Consider the following 17,042-nt stretch of genomic DNA (forward strand, 5'->3'; position numbering starts at 1 on the left):
GAATCCTATTTGTATGTTCTGCAAAAAGTTTTAATCTCCATTCTCAGAAGAGAGAGGGTTATGCCAGGTGTCTCGGAGAAGTCTTCCAGAAGAATCTCATAGAAAGTTAATTTTTACAAACAGTGATTACAGCAAGCACTTCCACCTAAAGTCACAAAATACAGTGTGCATTGCTTGCTCTGTTTTCACTGCAAATGTGAAAAAGAAAGGAAATAAGACTGTATTTAAATGGCAACCAGGCCTTGCTTTCATCACTACATGATGCATGTTGACATTTTTCCCAGCTATAATGTAAATATTTTTACATTTCTGTAATTGAACTGGTTGTGCTGCAGTGGGTATGACACGTTCAAGAAAAACAGCAGGCCTGCTTCCAAGAAAACATGCAGACTAAGTGAATATCTGATCTAATCAAACTAAGGTTAGGTATGTGGAGAAAATGTCTCTAAATGTCAACAAAAACAACAGAGCAAAACAAAAAGAGGCACTGCAGTACTGCTTAGAATGGGGACTGTTCACATAGCCTCTCCTCAGCCTCATACTTAGGCTATGAATAGGTTCACGCTTCTTTTTTAACAGCACAACACAGCAAGTTAGGTAACCATTCCTATCTCTTGTTGATACTTTATATTAGCCTACAGACATTTGTTCCCTCTTTTCATTCATCAGGAGAGGCAACTTTTTTCCTGTTCCTCAGAAGATGCAGGTTAATTTTTGTTTTATGTGTCTCATTCAATTTGCATTTATTATTTCCCAAAACTGTGGAAAGAGCAAGAAAGAATGGAGGCTGAACCTAGCAATCATTTCTAGAGGAACAAGAAAGGATTAATTTGGGAAAGAGAATTTGTGACAGTCATTATTATACCACTGCACTCAAATCTGTCATGAAAGGCACATAGAGCAACATCTGAAAACATCCCACTTATATTCTAAAGTGAATGGCTAATCATCAAGTCTTGCTCTCCAGAGTTCCTACTTTTAACTGTTCTATTCTCTTGTAAAGTAACACAGTCAAATCTGGTTGGCCATAGTAGTGGCGTACCAGTGACGCTGCAACTCAAAATTTTCTTTTATGTCAGAGGTAAAAATGAAAGTCATTTTCTGACAGTACAGAGGAACCATAAATTCCTCTCAGATGTTCAAATCTGGTCAGCTTGTGTTGATACATGGAAGATGATTGAAGAATTACGAGTGGTCTTCTTACACGTTTACCCATCTAGGTACTCATTCATGCCTGCCTCACAAAGTGTTTACTCTCAATACAATAACCTTTTACAAATGGGAAAAAAACAAACAGATGTTTTTAAACAGAGAGAACTTGGTGACCTTATGGTGGATACTACAGATCATATGTGGCAGAGTTCTGCTGATCTACTAGAATGATGTAAGCATTCTGGCTTATGTCTGGCTTGTTGATTCACTAATCAAAAACATCCGTAAGGCACAAAAGATGTCTCCGCTGTGTGTATGTAACTTAATGATAAAGAGTTCTGTTACATTGCTAGAACTTCTTGATTTGTTCTTACCAGAAGGGTTGAAAAGTTTTTCTTATCTACAGTAAACAGAAATGTTAGAAATGAAGGGAAGATATGGTCATATTTCTTAAGTATCTTTTTGTGTCATCAGTCTCCAGTGATATAGCTGAGAAAATCTTGTTCTAATCTATTAGCATTTTCTTACACGTACTTGACAGACAGTAGCATGACACAAAAGCTCCTTTCGAATAACAGTATTTTCTTAAATTGCATAAAAGCACAGAAATACTGTAATCTGATAAAATAGATGAAAAATCAAACCAACCAGTAACAGTATCATTGTCTGGTTTTTCCCAGTCCAATATGACGAAAGTTGGACAGCCCTCAACAGTCACAACTGTGAGGTTGGTGGGAGGATTCTGTGGAGGACGAGTAGGTTCTTCTTTTATGCCAGCCTCTTCTTGAGGGAAATGTTCAAGAGAGCTTGTGATAGAGCAAGGCACATCATCATCTTTCTTCATATATTTGACATGGGGTGCTAAAAGCAATAAGAAAAGGTTATTATTCCATACAAAGTACAAACACTGATGTTTTAGTAAAACATCAACGCAATTCCACCCAGTACGCAACTTCCAGTTCAGGGACTGTAGAAAAAATGTGCACAAGTCAAAATCCATTTTTTTACTTCAAGAATTAAAAACTATATATTCAATACTCTCTCTAAGCTGCTCTGACTTATTTATTTTTAAAATTTTCTTATTTATTTGGTTGTTTTAGATATGGGATCTGCACTCACTTCACTCTCTTCCCATGGTCACCGCTGATGAAAAGTTACTTTACAGGCACTAATGAGTAATGCATGTTGTTAAACAATTTGAAATAATTAAATTTTGTTGTGAAGAGTACAACGGGTTGTACTCTTTCTACAGCAAAGTGACACCACAATTTCATTTGCAACTTTTGAGTGCTATGATAATACGAAGACGTAATGCCCACTAGTCCACCAGCAAGAGTAGTGTTTAGTTGAGAGTAATTCAGTCATTAACTTGCAGCTTCTAGAAAATGCTAGAGTCTCAAACATTTTCAGCAGTACAGGATCAAACCTTGGAGAAAACCTGAGGCAAATGTCTTGCATTCTGCATGAAAATTTGTAAAAGAAAATTACTGAAATTTATAATTAAAAACTCATTAGCTCTAAAATTCAAATTTGCTAGACTGCAAAGTAGGAGGCCGTAATATGGAAGAAAACAGAATAGATGTAAAATGTAGCCAAGAACAGGCTGGTGATCCTGATTCTCCACAGAGCCCTTTCATCTGACTGAGGTGAAAAAGAATCAAATGAAGTTCTGGCCCTCAAATAATCAAACAAGAAAATTTTGATTAAAGACTGTTTCCACATATTTCCCCAAATTGAAATAACATAGCTTTTAAAATCCTACCTAGGTACCTTGGTTTGCCTGAAGAGTCTGTTTCTGATGTAGGGCTTGAACTGAAGACAGTTGCATCAACTGTAAGGAGACACAGTTATGACTCAGTTTGCAATAAATATTGTTTCAATGTTAGAACTCTAGAATTTCACAGTTCTTCTGGCATTTTAAATCATTACTGGAAGTGTTCCTCCACTTGTAGCTTACTCCTACATGATTTTATAAAAGATTAATTCACAACAGATCATTATGTTTATCCTATTGCATTCTTTTTTTTTCTGATCTAGATAGTAACATATTGATCTTAGGTAGTAGGATACCACAACCACCTTGAGTGTTTGCCACTGTCAAGTTAACAATTTTAATTTATATCCTATACAAAATGAAATGTTCAGTAAAAGAAGTGCCTTATTTACTTCTCTCACAGACTAAAAGTAGACATTGAATAGTACTGAAGTCCTGCTTAGCATGTATTGATTTCTACCAAGATAGAAGGGTCATCATGTTCTCCTTTTACAAAAGTGTATATTAGAAGATACTGATATGAATTCAGCCAATTTACCAAAGACAAAGTGGCAAAACAGAAATCAGAATCATCCCAGATAGAGTACTTCTTATATTAAATATATGGTGGATCAGTGTTTTCAAGAAAAGGAAACAAGAAAAAAAGAGGAAACTTAAGTGCATTTTAGAAAACAAACAAACAAACAAACAGTTCAGAACTGTCTGTGTTATACTCACCATAATACTCTGGAGTTGCAAAAGCTGTTGGTGTCTTATATGGCACTCCTGTCTTCACGGGCATTGTTGGTCCAGCTGGTTTAGCTATGGTGACAGAAGGAGGAGCTTATGGCAAAAAGGCATTCACTATTCAGAAAATCAAAAAGCTACTTCATTCTCATCAGAATTCCGATTTCTGATGACTACTTCATAAAATATGTGGGTAAATACTTTCATTAAAACTACTTCCCTCAAAACTTACTCAATAGCTTCCAGTTGGATTTAAAAAGTCTGAGTTGTATTGGCAATATAACTTACCCTTGAAATCTAGTAATAAAATTCTTTGTTATTTGGAGACTGTCTTTAAGAACTTCAGTTAGCTAGAACATGACCTGGCTATAAAGCACTGGTAAAAGTCATAAAATAACCAACATTAACATTCCGTTTCTTGAATAAAAGAGCACATTTCTTTACAAGACAAAAGAGCTAAGTCAGTAACTGATATTCAGAAACCTACCAGACAATTGTGGCTATGAAATCTCACCTCCAAAAATCCACAAACTACATAATGTAGTCACCTTCACTGGCAGTACAACACATAACATGGTGACTGAAGGCTGAAGGCAGAATATTGATGAATTAAGTTCAAAAAATGAAGGTAGTATAAAAGTGGACAGTGGAAATTTTTTATTCTTACTTCTCACTTCAGTCCAGTTCCACAAATGCTTTGGAACTTTTTTTTTTTTTTTTTTTTAACATAGCTAAGAGACTTTTAATGCCTGCATATAGACTTTCTCATAACATTCACCTAGTGGACGAGTGAGAAAGATACAAGTAAGGAATTAATCACAGCATTAATAAGAAGGAGAAACAGAAGAAAATTATGACAGGGAAAATCCAAGAGGAACATTGAAGCAAAATTTTCCTGTTAATGATGTGGAACAACCTCTCTAGAGAACTGAAAGAAACTTACACGGTGTTTAAAACTAAGCTGAATAAACACTATGAAACAAAGAAAAGGGAAAATCTACTACTGGCCCTACAAGGAAGGTCCAGGTCATCTAACCAATTTATTCTGTCTTGAATGTCTAGGAAGACATGACAACAGATGACTACTCCATAACCTGGCCACTAGTGTATGGAAAAAAAAAGGTGGAATTCCAAAATGCTGTTAGATGAATTAGAGATTTAATGGGGAAAATAAGAACAGATCCCATTACAAGCAAATGAAAATGCATCAAGGCAAATTTTTTTGTGTGCTACATATTAAGACTGACAAGGTCTAATGTTCTGTTTTAGCTATTACTAAGAAAATACCACCAGTCAACAGGAAGTGCAGACAACATTTCTTAGCTCTGCTGTTGTGCAGATACACAGCTTGTTTCAACCATCTTTGAGATCTTTACTTCTAAATTGCTGCACAAAATATTAAAGATTTATTTAGGTCCTGCCACCATGAAGATCTGCTACTGGGGTAAGCTTTCTCACAACGATGTCCGCAGAGATGGATCAGCTTAGATTCTGTAGCAAAGGACATAGAAGTCAAAAGAGTCTTCCTTGACAGACCCAAACAGAAAGGTGGTCTTTGCTTTCATGAAAGTGGAGAAAAAAATTCATAACTTTCTTGCCTTAATAACACACAAATTCCCCAAATGAAATAAAACAAAACAAATAAAGTGAAATGATTAATAAAGCAGAACCGAGACGTTCTTATTTCCAGTGAAATAAAAAGAGTAATATGAGGAGGGGAGTATTATGATACTAAGCAGAGTGAGATGAATTAACATTAACCTATTAACCTTTGGATTCTAATTTCAAATCCAAATACATACGAAGTGATACTGAGTATTACTGTCAGGATAAAACTAAAATAAAACAGGAAATGCAAAAGATTCTGCATGCTCTAACAATGATACTGAGAAGCAAGAACACTGTTACACATAAATGAAGCTAAACTCATTGTACATGTGATAACTTCTATTCCTCTACGTCCCAGATAAGTTAGTTTTGCCTGCCTATTAGCTCAAGCTATGTCCAGCAGTTAATGCATGTGCCAGATACACAGGACAGAATTTTTTATAAATTATCAGCTGTGGATATGTATTGAAGCATAATATCTGATATCTCCCACCTGATACATACATTAAATAACTGCAAATGCTATTAGTAGACATGAAATGTTTTTATGGTTGATCTATTTAAAGGATGACTTGTATTATGCTCATTTGATGCTGGTTTGTTCTCACCTCCCTTACTGTGGATGAGTTACATAACAAGGTTAAATATATCTGTTTCTATATAGAAATAATTTATATATTCAGACAAAAGACACAAGGCTCTTTAAGAAAACTGGTTTTTATAGATATCACATTTAATTTAAGAAAGAATTTATACTATAAAATTCTCCTGTACACAGATAGTGAGTTAAGTAACACATAAAATGTTCATGCTGAAAAGGCTGAGATACCTGGCATGCCTGGTTTACCCGTCACAGTGTTTGGAGGCAGAGGCTTTCTTCTCATTGGTGTAGGCTTGACAGGAGGTATAGGAGGATGCTGAGGTCTAGGTGATGTAGCTCCTGAATGACATAATAGGACACTGTCATTAATTATTTAACCTCCAAGTCAATAAAATCAGAAAATACAATAGAATCATATTCTGACATCTGAAATACTATTTCACGTTTGATTTAGTAGTAAAAGCAAAGACATGAAGCATGAAAATAAATACAGTTGTATCTTCAGTCTTGAATTCTTTGGAAAGTGTGTGTTATGATATCTTAAACCAAGCTTACAGCGATAAAATAAAGATCCTCCGGGATTTTGTACAAATGCTTTGAAGGTTCATTTTATGTGTAGTTAGTTAGTCTAATTTCTGCCAACCATTCTTTTTTTGGAAGCCAATGGGATACTTCCTCCCACAGTAAACAGTATCTGAGTGTAGTTGGAAACTTCTTCAGTGCCCTACTCACAGAATTCATTACTTCTATACTTTCTAACTGATATAACAAGTCCCCCTCAGATTGAAGTGTAAGATGTAGCAAAGGTGAATTATTATTAGAGATATGTTATCCAATACTACTTTAATGTAAAAAAATGAAAAAATCTCTGTATGGATTGACGTGTGTAAAGACTGGTATTCTGCTAGAAATGTCTGAAGCAGCCACGTAGGCTGAAGCAACCAAATTCTGATATAACATATCACATATAATATATAATGTTTTTGCATATCTTCAGTTAAAATATTCTGAATGTTTGGAAAATGCAATTGTCTCTCTTTCAAGAGAGTTAAAACTGATAAGACTGGGAGAGCACATGTAAAGAAACTCAAGCTATTTCATTCCACCTTGGTATTTTGCAACATCCCTCGCATTAAAATTTTCCTAACTATCCTAACATCCAACAAAGCCTTCTTATCAGTGGGAATGTATTTTGATTATCTATTCTCCCTTGCTATCCAGACTATATAAGAATGAAAATAATCAGCGCTTACAGTACTGTGGCTGTTTGACCAAATGGGTGAAACAAACAGCGGTGATGGTAATTTATAGTTGCAAACATGTGCCACAGAATAAGAAGAGGCCACAGAATATTCTTATTTTTATCTCTTACAACCATCCTGAAGTAAGAAGTATATGCATGAATATGATGATTAAGAATTTCTCTTCTTCAGCGGAGGTGTTTTTATGTAAGAAAGATAATGTCTTGATTTTTCATAGCTATTAGAAATCTCTGTATCTTTTTTTTTCAGTTAATCTTACCAGAGAATGGCTTCTCCCAGGTGTCAATATATTCCAAAGGTTTTTTTACATCCATGCCAATATGTCTGGCAATATCCTCAGGTGTATATATGTCATCTGTGAAGGGAAAGGAAGTGAATTATTTTCTACAGGGCAGCACTGACTTATGGAACAATTCTACATTGTATAGGTTCAAACTCTCACCAACATGAAGTGCAAAATTGGTATTTTTAGTGATACCTTTGTTATATCTATTTTATTTTCCTATTCAAGTAAGTAGAAAGTAGTCTTGATCAAGAGAGTCTACACTTTAATTCTAAGTATTCATTGATGAAGGTATATTTAGAAATAGAGAATAAGATTAAGGGAAAACTGATGATGTAAACCAAAATTATAAGTGCAAAGATGAGTACAAGGAACATTTCAGATTTTCAGCACAGAGGATGTCTGTTGATTCTTGTAAACGATGAAATTCTTCTTTTCCTCAAAAATAATGTCTTTGGTTGTTGTCTATATTGAATAACTAGAGGAATTCAGAAAACAAACAATCTATACTTGGAGTACTGGAGACAAAGTGTCTATAAAATTCACTTCATATACTGAAGAATGTCCTACTTAAAAGGAATATTAACGCTTTAAAAATATAAATAAATTAAATGACATTAAAAAGATCAATGCAACTTCTAGTACAGATCAACTGTTTCACATGCTGACATTCATAGGATAACCTTTATCCATTCGTAGGATAAAGTAAATAAGTGTATTTACTTTATGAAAATCTCTTAATATGGTAGACTGAGAAGATCACACATTGTGATCATCACGTTTGTGAAAAATTCACCCTTTCTCATGACATGAGAGAAAACCTTGAAATCTAAAAGGAAAATAAATAAGAGATTAATGATCAAATTGGATAGCCTATTTCCACGTGATCTAAACATTTCGACAAAGGTTTTCATATTTTTATAATCCAGTCTTCAACTTGTTACTGACTACACTGGTATTTCAACATATGAAGAACCTATTTTTTTAAATATATTTTACTGTTTCACTATTGGTGCTAAGTATGTCCACAGTAAAAATGGAATTGGATGGAAAGTATGCACTCTAAAAATATGACTGAGTCTCAGTATTCCTCACAGAGTAAAGAAGCAGTATGGAAACATGAAATGATTCCCTACAGGTTAAAAATAATGAGACTTGAAGTAAGTTGTATCAAGATGTGGGTCTTCTGGTCCCTGTGACTGAAAATCCTAAATGTATTGTGTGATTTTAATATAACTGCAATTTGTCTTCAGGTAACTAAAGTGGTTAATTAATTAGGTCTTCAGGTATACAAAGCACCAGAGCACTAATCAGTGTTTCTTGTGAATGGCATTTGAGGAAGGTGTATGAGAACATCAGTGTTAGCTTTAAAAAGAAAAAGAAATCTTATACAGCATAGACATCAGACAAAGTATGCTAACTTCTTAACTTTACCCCACAATAAATACTTCCAACAAAATGTATCATTACATTGCCTAATCTCACAAAATCACCCAGGCACGCAAGTATCTATTACAAGTCTAACTTAGTTCTGCACCTGTGTCTTCAAAAAGCCTGCCTCTATTCTTAACTATATAATTGGGAATCACAATCTGTTCTGAGTTGTATCAGCTAGCAACAAAAAAAATGTTGTAAACATTCCAGATGGCAGAAGAAACATTTAGTTCAGAACCGTGCACTATCATTAGGTTTGTAAAACATGCTCCTTTTGACAAAAGTCTCAATTTTGAGTACTTTAATGCTCTTCAAAATCACTGACGTTTGTCTGTTTCTACACAAAGTACCTGCAATGTCCTACAGCTTTCTGTATTTATCATAGTACTTGTGTTAAGCAGACTATGTTAGCTGCCATAGTATAAGCATTTCAACGTTCATCCGAACTTGTAATAGAACTGAGAATAATTTCGTTAGATGAATGTGTATCCATGTTTCTTTAAGTTACAATTTTTTAAATTATTATTTTTTAAGCATGCATGGGGTCTGAGACAGCTTAAAACTAACTAATGCATCTCTAAAAGCAGGAATGCCATTAGAAGGGAAGAAGTAGAAAAGTGCTGTTGATAAAAAATTAGAGCATATACAATCATAGAATCATTAAGGTTGGAAAAGTCCTCTAAATCATCTAGTCCAACTGTCCACCTAGCAACAGTGCTGCCCATGAAACCATGTTCCCCAGTACTGCATCTACACATTACACCTTAATATTTGAATTCCTGTAGAACTTTGCTATACACTCGCAGTTTCAAAAATAAAAACCAAGGAGAGCATAAAGTTGCTGTCTGTTCTAATGAAAACCAACTGTCTCTCAGAACGGAGGCTAAATGTTGTTGAAACTTTGTTTGCTGAATTTTGTCCAGAAGTTTTCAAATGCTAAAAATTAAACCAGATAATGCTTGGGTAAGGTATATTACATACACTGAAGTAAATACAACAATCCACGTCTTTAAATTGTAGAGAATTTATTTAAAATGACTTAAAACATGGCAGAAAAATAAAAAGGAATGCTAGTCAAGAAGGTGCAACCCCTGCTCCTTTCCCACAGTCATGTTAACCAGCTGGCGTAACAGCTACCTATACAACTAGCCAGGAGAATTAAAAGCCTGCCAGGAAACCAACCACAATCCCATGCACTTTTGCTGGAAAAAACAAACTCCACAGCTTATCATCTGGGCCCTGCAGCTGCCAAGCACACTTTGCATGGGGTGAAACATTGACGCTAACGTGTATGCTCAGGAAGAAGAACTGGAGCACTTTCAACATTGATGCCTGATGGAAGTAAAATGTCCTATCTGGTCTTGAAACAACAGAGTAATAAATGTACTCTTCAGAAAAAGAAAATAATGATATAATGTTTAAATGCTTGAAAACTTATTGTTTCTTACAGGCTGGTTAAGGATTCTGAACAGCTTACACCAGAGGTTAAAGAATTCTGATCAGCTAACTACAGAAAATAACATACTGTTTTCATAATGGAAGAAATATACTTCTCTACTCTCAAAAATAATCAAAACATATTCATTTGTATTATAATTTCTCTAACATGCCATCTACTGAAAAAAAAAATAACTTTTTTCTCGGTAAGATTTAGGGTTCAAAGTTAGTCAAATTCTTTTTTTTAAGTCTTTTCAGTGGATTTAAGAGATCATTTGCAACACATAATTGCATATTTCTTGGGAGGGTTGTAAAAGATTTCTTTGTAATTGATTTTCTGAATGCTCTGTTGTACAAAATGCTTTTTGTAAGTATGGATAACCTTACATGCTCAGATATTGCATTTGCCACAATACTGTGATGTACTTGCAGTACAGAAAGTTTGGGAATTTTACTTATTGATCATCAAGGGTAGAATATAGTAGAGAATGAAAAGAATTTGCTAAAAGCTGCAGCCCTCTTTGGTCATGTCATGATTGTGAAAAATTCATTAGTGATCTCTCTGCACTTTTGAGAAGATGTCATGTTATAAGAAGGTATCAGTGAGTTGCTATGCCAGCAGGACTAGATGTACAAATAAAAAGTTGAGAATATATGTCCACTCCTTCTTAGCACTTTGGACATCCTGTTTAACTTAAAGGACCCACTTGACAGGATGCAAAATCTAGCTAACAGACATCCTCATGATGTCTTCACTTAGAGGAAAAGACTTAAATAGCTGAGGAATGAAAGTGTTGCAAAAGTGTCATTTTTCAGAACTTTAAAAGAAGGTATCAGTTTCCTTGTGAATACTCAGCTTACACAACAAGGTAATGTAGCTTTGTGAGGATTTCTGACATCATCTACCACAGTGAAAGTAGTTCTTGATGGTAAGTAGCCCTACTGTAAAGACATAGAAATAAAGACTAGTGGGTACTCCAGATGAAGCATTTAAGACAAAAATTGCTTAAAGTAATACTATAGTAATGACCTAAAATAGCAGTAAGCACAATAAACAACACTTAAAATAGTTAAATATCTGTTATTATGTTAACACTTCTGGCACTTTTTTTTTTTATTTATTTTTTCTACTTAATCTAAAAATGTCACTACCAGGGGCACTGCTATATGGAAGAATGAAAATTTTTTACATACTGTCTAACATAACTCTGTATTCATGGCACTCAAGAACAGTATAGAATTATTAAAGTCAGCAATTATGTTCTACTGTACTCTAAGGAATTAACTTCAAACATAATGAAGTATTTTGCAGGGTTCAAGATTATTTCAGTAAATAACATTCCTAATACGTTAAAAAAAAAATAGCTCTACCTGTTGTTGGCACAATCCACTTGGGCAAGCCAGGTGCTTTTGTTCTAGCTGGTGCTACTGTGGTTTTACTTGGAGCTGAGAAGAAGTTAAAACAAACAAACAAATCAAAAACCAAAAAACAGTAAGAAAAAGAAGAAAAAAGAAAAAAGTTTCATAAGAAGAAGACAAAGTCAAACAGACTTATTTATGATGGCAACAATTCCATATTAGAGAAGAATAAGTAACAGTTGCTGTTCTGGTATGTATGATTTCTTTTCCTACATTGGAAAGGCTTTACCTGCAAACTGGTTAATTGGAAGAAAAACCTGCCTTTTTCCCAACAATAAGTAAGATTCCTCTAAGAACAAGTGAACATCATTCATTAAATAATGATTTCTCCATCCAATAAAAAAAAAAAAAAAGAAAAAAAAAAAAAAGAAAAAAAAAAAAGAAAAAAAAAAGAAAGAAAGAATAAATAATTATTACCAGGTCTGGCCTGTGATTTATCAGATGGCCTTGGTCTTAAAGAAGTGAGACGTGTTTTATGTCCTGCTAAAAAGAAATACAGTTCAGTTTAAATACTATGTGTAAAAGCAACATCAATAATGCAGCGTAATTTGCCACAAAAAAATGGTCCATGCACCAAAGTGATATAGCAAAATGGACAAATGAGATTTCTATGAGTTCCGATCCAAAATGCACACTAGTTTCTTTAGCGGTCAGATTACTCCATCATGCAGTCTGACCAGTTACATTCATGTTTAGGTTTAGGAAAAGATATAAAATATTTACAGCCAGTTACCCAACTGTATATGGATACAGAGTTAGCTCTGCAAGGTATCCATGGCCTTAAGACATTAATTAGGTTCTGTAAAAAACAAACAAACAAAAAACCTCAAAATAAAACACCAAACTGAATCTCCCCAAATCAAATATCCAGATCAAAACAAGAAATATTGAAATATTCCTGTGAAGACAAACGAAAGCATTCAATGCAGACACTCTATAGAGCTGTAGAACATAGCAACATCATCAAGACTAAAATTACAAGCCTTCAACCTTTTCCTACTGCCACCTTTCATTTGTCTGATGTTTCAACATTTTAATTATTACAGTATGTATGAGAATCTCACTGAAAGCTAAAAATGTAAGCAGTTGTCACTGTCATTTCATGCCAAATAATGGACTTGAGTAACTTTGAGGTAAATGTCTGTACATAAATACAGCTAGCTATTTGATATTTGAGTCTAAAAACCATTCTATCAACATCACTTACTCTAGCTTCTTTGAAGTGCCTGAGAAAACATTTCTTGTGGAAAGAATGTATTACTCATTTTTGACAGTTATAGTTGGGAAATTTTTCAAAAATTTAGATCTAGTATTTTGGAAAGAAAAATGTGGAAATCAGTTACATTTGTGTTTGCAAGACTATTGAATGGAGAACCATACACACAGAACTAATAGCACTTAAAAGCCTTTAGGAGTAACAAGAATAAGCCACTAAATCTTAAATCATATTGATTTTACTTAACAGATGTAGGTAGTCAATGCAACACAGAAAATCATAAGAATTACCTGTATACAACCATGGAATTTCAGTAGTGAGAGCAGTTTTGGGTTTGGGTGAAATCTGATACGTTTCATTGGGAACTGAAATAGGAGATTTCATTGCTTATCAACTGGAAATTATTTCTTTTAAACATCAAATCACCACAGGTAGAAGAGAAATTTAAACTGAGTGCAGACGGTAAACAAAAAAAGTCAGTGGTAGAAACCTGGCTGATAATCAGGGTTTCATGCAAAGACTTAAAGACTGGGAAGATGTACACAATTAATAAATCAAAAAACAGTGGAAAAGATGAGCAGCTAATGTCTTTTTATATGACTCCTCATGTATGAGAATTTTTATAAGTAATATCAACCAAATGTCAGGAAAGTTCCAGGAAAATTAAAAACATCAATATTTTGTACATGCACTGGAGTAAGACTAACAAATGAACAAGGCAGAGATATATTTAAGTTATTTCTGTTGACTAAAGTGTAAGTTTAGTCATATAGAAAAGCAGAGAAAGGAAAGGTATAAACAAAAAATAATCTGACATAATATTTTCATTACCCAAAGTCATTTTGGACCCATCAACAACATGAACTGTTATAAGGTTAATTGATCCCAGGTGTGTTGTCTTTGGAGCTATGAGAAATAAAACATTACTCTGTGAGAAATGAAATCAATGACATTGGATTTACATAAGTATCTTTCATCTTAAGTGTGTTTCATGAAAATTTATCTACACGTCTGCTAAGACAATTTTTAGTGACAGGAAATAGGCATGCGCTCTGATTAGCCTGGATGTATTTTCATGCTGACAGCCAGACACTGCAAGTGTTCTGTTGGGCCTTCAGCTTCAGAGCAGACATCCTAATGGTGGACATTAACTTGTGCTTTCCTATTTATCTTTAAGGCATTGTTTTCTGGTGAAAAGGTGGTGACGCACTGAACAGGTTGCCCAGAGAGGCTGTGGATGCCCCATCCCTGGAGGCATTCAAGGCCAGGCTGGATGTGGCTCTGGGCAGCCTGGTCTGGTAGTTGGTGACCCTGCATACAGCAGGGGGTTGAAACCCACCCTGATCGTTGTGGTCCTTTTCAACCCAGGCCATTCTATGATTCTATGATATGATTCTATGATCCTGACTCAGATATGACAAAATTTTGTCAGCAATATCTAAGTTATTGGATGAAAAGGAGAGACTTGAAAGCAGAAACACTCTGTATGAGTTTTTGCTTCTTTCAGAAATAACAATAGAATACAGAAGCTGGAAAATAACCTACTTATTAGTATAAATAGTGATGACCAAATAGTGCCACTTGTTTTTATCAACTTTCACGATAACAGTAGCCTCTATTTTGTGTAAAAGTCAGTAAAGTGAACTAAATTTTAGAAGGAAAAAATGTAACTACTTAAGCTGCAATTTCTAAAATTCTTTTATTAAACCAAGCTTTGCAGTGGTGCCAAAATATGATACTGGTTAAATACTACATGATTGGAAATAGGTTCAATTGAGACTTAGAATCTAGCTAATTACAGAGAGTTTTTCAAAATAATCCTGTAGAAAATAAGTCTTTTTGCTGGACTGTTCAATTTGATTTTCACAACAAAATATAGGTATTGTTCTTTTAATTAATGGTGCTTAAATTGTTTCTAGCTACATAAGAACTCTCAGGAAAAAAAAGGGAAATGATAAAACTATTCATCAACTTACCTAAAAAAAGGTATTATTTGTTGGAGACAGTTGAGAATTACGGATTAAAAAAAATTAAGATTTATGCTGTCACTCCTTCCCTTATTTTCTTTCTGTGTTGTAACTCTTCTACCAAGTTATTTTAATGGAAATAGTTCACACAAAGGGTGATGTTTATATACTACATATGCTTCATCATAACTTTGGATCTCTAAATTTATTGTAATTACTGCACTGATCAGAAGACAGTACTTCTATTACCTATCTTTGACTAAAATTCTGTAGCCTGAGTTTCAAGAGCACTTACAAAAATAAAGCACGTTAATTTTCTGTAATAAACTTCCTAAAAAACTTAGTGAAGCTAGCTACAGTAGTATACTCTCATTCCAAATTAATCAAGTTCCTCATATTTTAAATGTCTTCTATCCACCAATTAAAAAAATAAACCTTTAGAAATTACATCTTTACTTGTGTGTCCCAAGTATTTTATGCCCTTTTGGGGCATTATTTTTGATGTAATCTATTGATGTACTACGAGCCAAACAACGATGCTAATTTATCTCTAAATATTGTGTGTGTCATATCACTGCGGTAAGGAATCGCGGCAAAAATTGTAACTCAGATAGTACAACAGTAACACTTTCAAAGTTAAAAACTTTAATTACCAGTTTTAGTCTGTGGCACTTCTGTCTCAACAGATGATTTAGGTTTGAAAGGAAGGAGTGTTGTTTCTTTTGGAGCTGAAAAAAAGGAAAAATATTATTACTGTATTCTTTAGGAGTCACAATTCAACACCGTATTTCGCCCACCAAAAATACATGCCTCAAACGCCTGAAAAAAAGACAATAACAATTTCATGGTTTCCTGGAACCTGAAACAAGATAGCTATTCAAAACCCAGAAAAAATCTAGATTTGAGCTGTAGGGTATGTTGAGTCAATAGCTAAAATTCTTGCTCTAAAAAAATAAATAAGTTAGACCATGGAATTTAATTGAGCAATTGATAAAGGCTTCTGACTAGGATAAAAGTGAGACTCATCAGTATCCAGAAATGTGTATGCATAAGCAGAATGAAGGACAGCAGCATGATGTTTCATAAAATACACACAAGAGCACATTCTCTAGAAATTTCTCAATTCAGAAATTGTAAATATCTGCATCTTAAGATTAAAGAAATTTATTTACCCATTGTTGCCCTTGACTGCTCAGTGGTGGTGGAAGTTTTTGTGATAATTGTTTGTGGGGTTGTTTGATGTACTGCTGTTAAGGGAGAAAACGTGGAAATGCTTAAAATATTAAAAATACTTATATATTTTTTTATATTAAAATATCAAAATGTTGAACTGTAATGGAAATAAATTACATTTCACTATCTGTAAAACTTGAAAAATATCCCAAACTAAAAAGTAACAGAATATCTTAAATATCAACTGCTCGCAGTATCTTTCCAGTAAGTTCTCCTGTAATACCGATTTTTTAACAAAAACAGGAAGAGACAAGGGCTACCCTAACTATTTTGCGAGTACTTCATTTCAGTATAACACATCCTTTGCTGAATGTATAAGCATATTTCAAAGGAGTAATATAGAATTTTGTGGGGGAAAAATGTGCTTACAAAGAGCCTCTCTAGTTGTAAGAGAAAACTGTATTTAAGCCACTGAAATTTGTCAGCACTCCAATTACTACATTTCAGTCATCACTTGCTGAGTGTAATAGAAAGCAGGAAAAATGTTTCCAATGCTAGACTATACATACTAGTATTATTTGCAGTGTAACTTGGACTTGTAGTTTTGACATTTTGACTTGACTGACCTAAAGGCAATGCATTTGATTAAGCACAAAAACAGGTATGAATATTTGTGATTAAAAAAAAAAAAAAAAAAAAAGCACGAGAACTCAGGCTAGGGAGAAAGAATGGTTAAATACAAACAATAACAACAACAAAATTACAAGAATGACTTCATTACCAGGTCTGGTGTATGGCACTCTTGGTTTTTCAGATGTTTTTGGTTTGGTATGAATGAATGGTTTTTCAGTTGCAGCTGAAATTAAAAAAAAACAAAAACACCCCAAATAATAAATATTTTTAAAGCAAAAAAACAAAACAAACAAAAAAACCCACCGTGAAACAAAACAAACCCCCCCCCCTATTTTCAGAGTGCATAAGGAACATCAT

The 17,042-nt window shown here is 34.0% G+C and overlaps 1 protein-coding gene across 50 annotated transcripts in view; it reads right to left on the reverse strand.

The window, feature by feature from the left end:
- Nucleotides 1-17,042, reverse strand: part of LOC125702206 (ABI family member 3 binding protein) — a 306,563-nt gene that overhangs the window by 25,082 nt on the left and 264,439 nt on the right. For 47 of the 50 annotated variants that reach the window (XM_048965330.1, XM_048965337.1, XM_048965323.1 and 44 more), the window contains 12 exons: nucleotides 16,834-16,908; nucleotides 16,052-16,126; nucleotides 15,533-15,607; nucleotides 13,744-13,818; nucleotides 13,203-13,277; nucleotides 12,114-12,179; nucleotides 11,649-11,723; nucleotides 7,383-7,478; nucleotides 6,090-6,200; nucleotides 3,644-3,727; nucleotides 2,915-2,983; nucleotides 1,801-2,013 (listed from right to left, as the gene is read on the reverse strand). In XM_048965330.1, the coding sequence (XP_048821287.1) occupies nucleotides 1,801-2,013; nucleotides 2,915-2,983; nucleotides 3,644-3,727; nucleotides 6,090-6,200; nucleotides 7,383-7,478; nucleotides 11,649-11,723; nucleotides 12,114-12,179; nucleotides 13,203-13,277; nucleotides 13,744-13,818; nucleotides 15,533-15,607; nucleotides 16,052-16,126; nucleotides 16,834-16,908 (1,089 nt within the window). The remainder of the gene's footprint in view (nucleotides 1-1,800; nucleotides 2,014-2,914; nucleotides 2,984-3,643; nucleotides 3,728-6,089; nucleotides 6,201-7,382; nucleotides 7,479-11,648; nucleotides 11,724-12,113; nucleotides 12,180-13,202; nucleotides 13,278-13,743; nucleotides 13,819-15,532; nucleotides 15,608-16,051; nucleotides 16,127-16,833; nucleotides 16,909-17,042) is intronic. The other 3 variants (XM_048965172.1, XM_048965253.1, XM_048965403.1) reach the window with 3 other exon arrangements.

Source organism: Lagopus muta, chromosome 1 (assembly GCF_023343835.1).
Source record: "Lagopus muta isolate bLagMut1 chromosome 1, bLagMut1 primary, whole genome shotgun sequence".
Lineage (NCBI taxonomy): Eukaryota > Metazoa > Chordata > Aves > Galliformes > Phasianidae > Lagopus > Lagopus muta.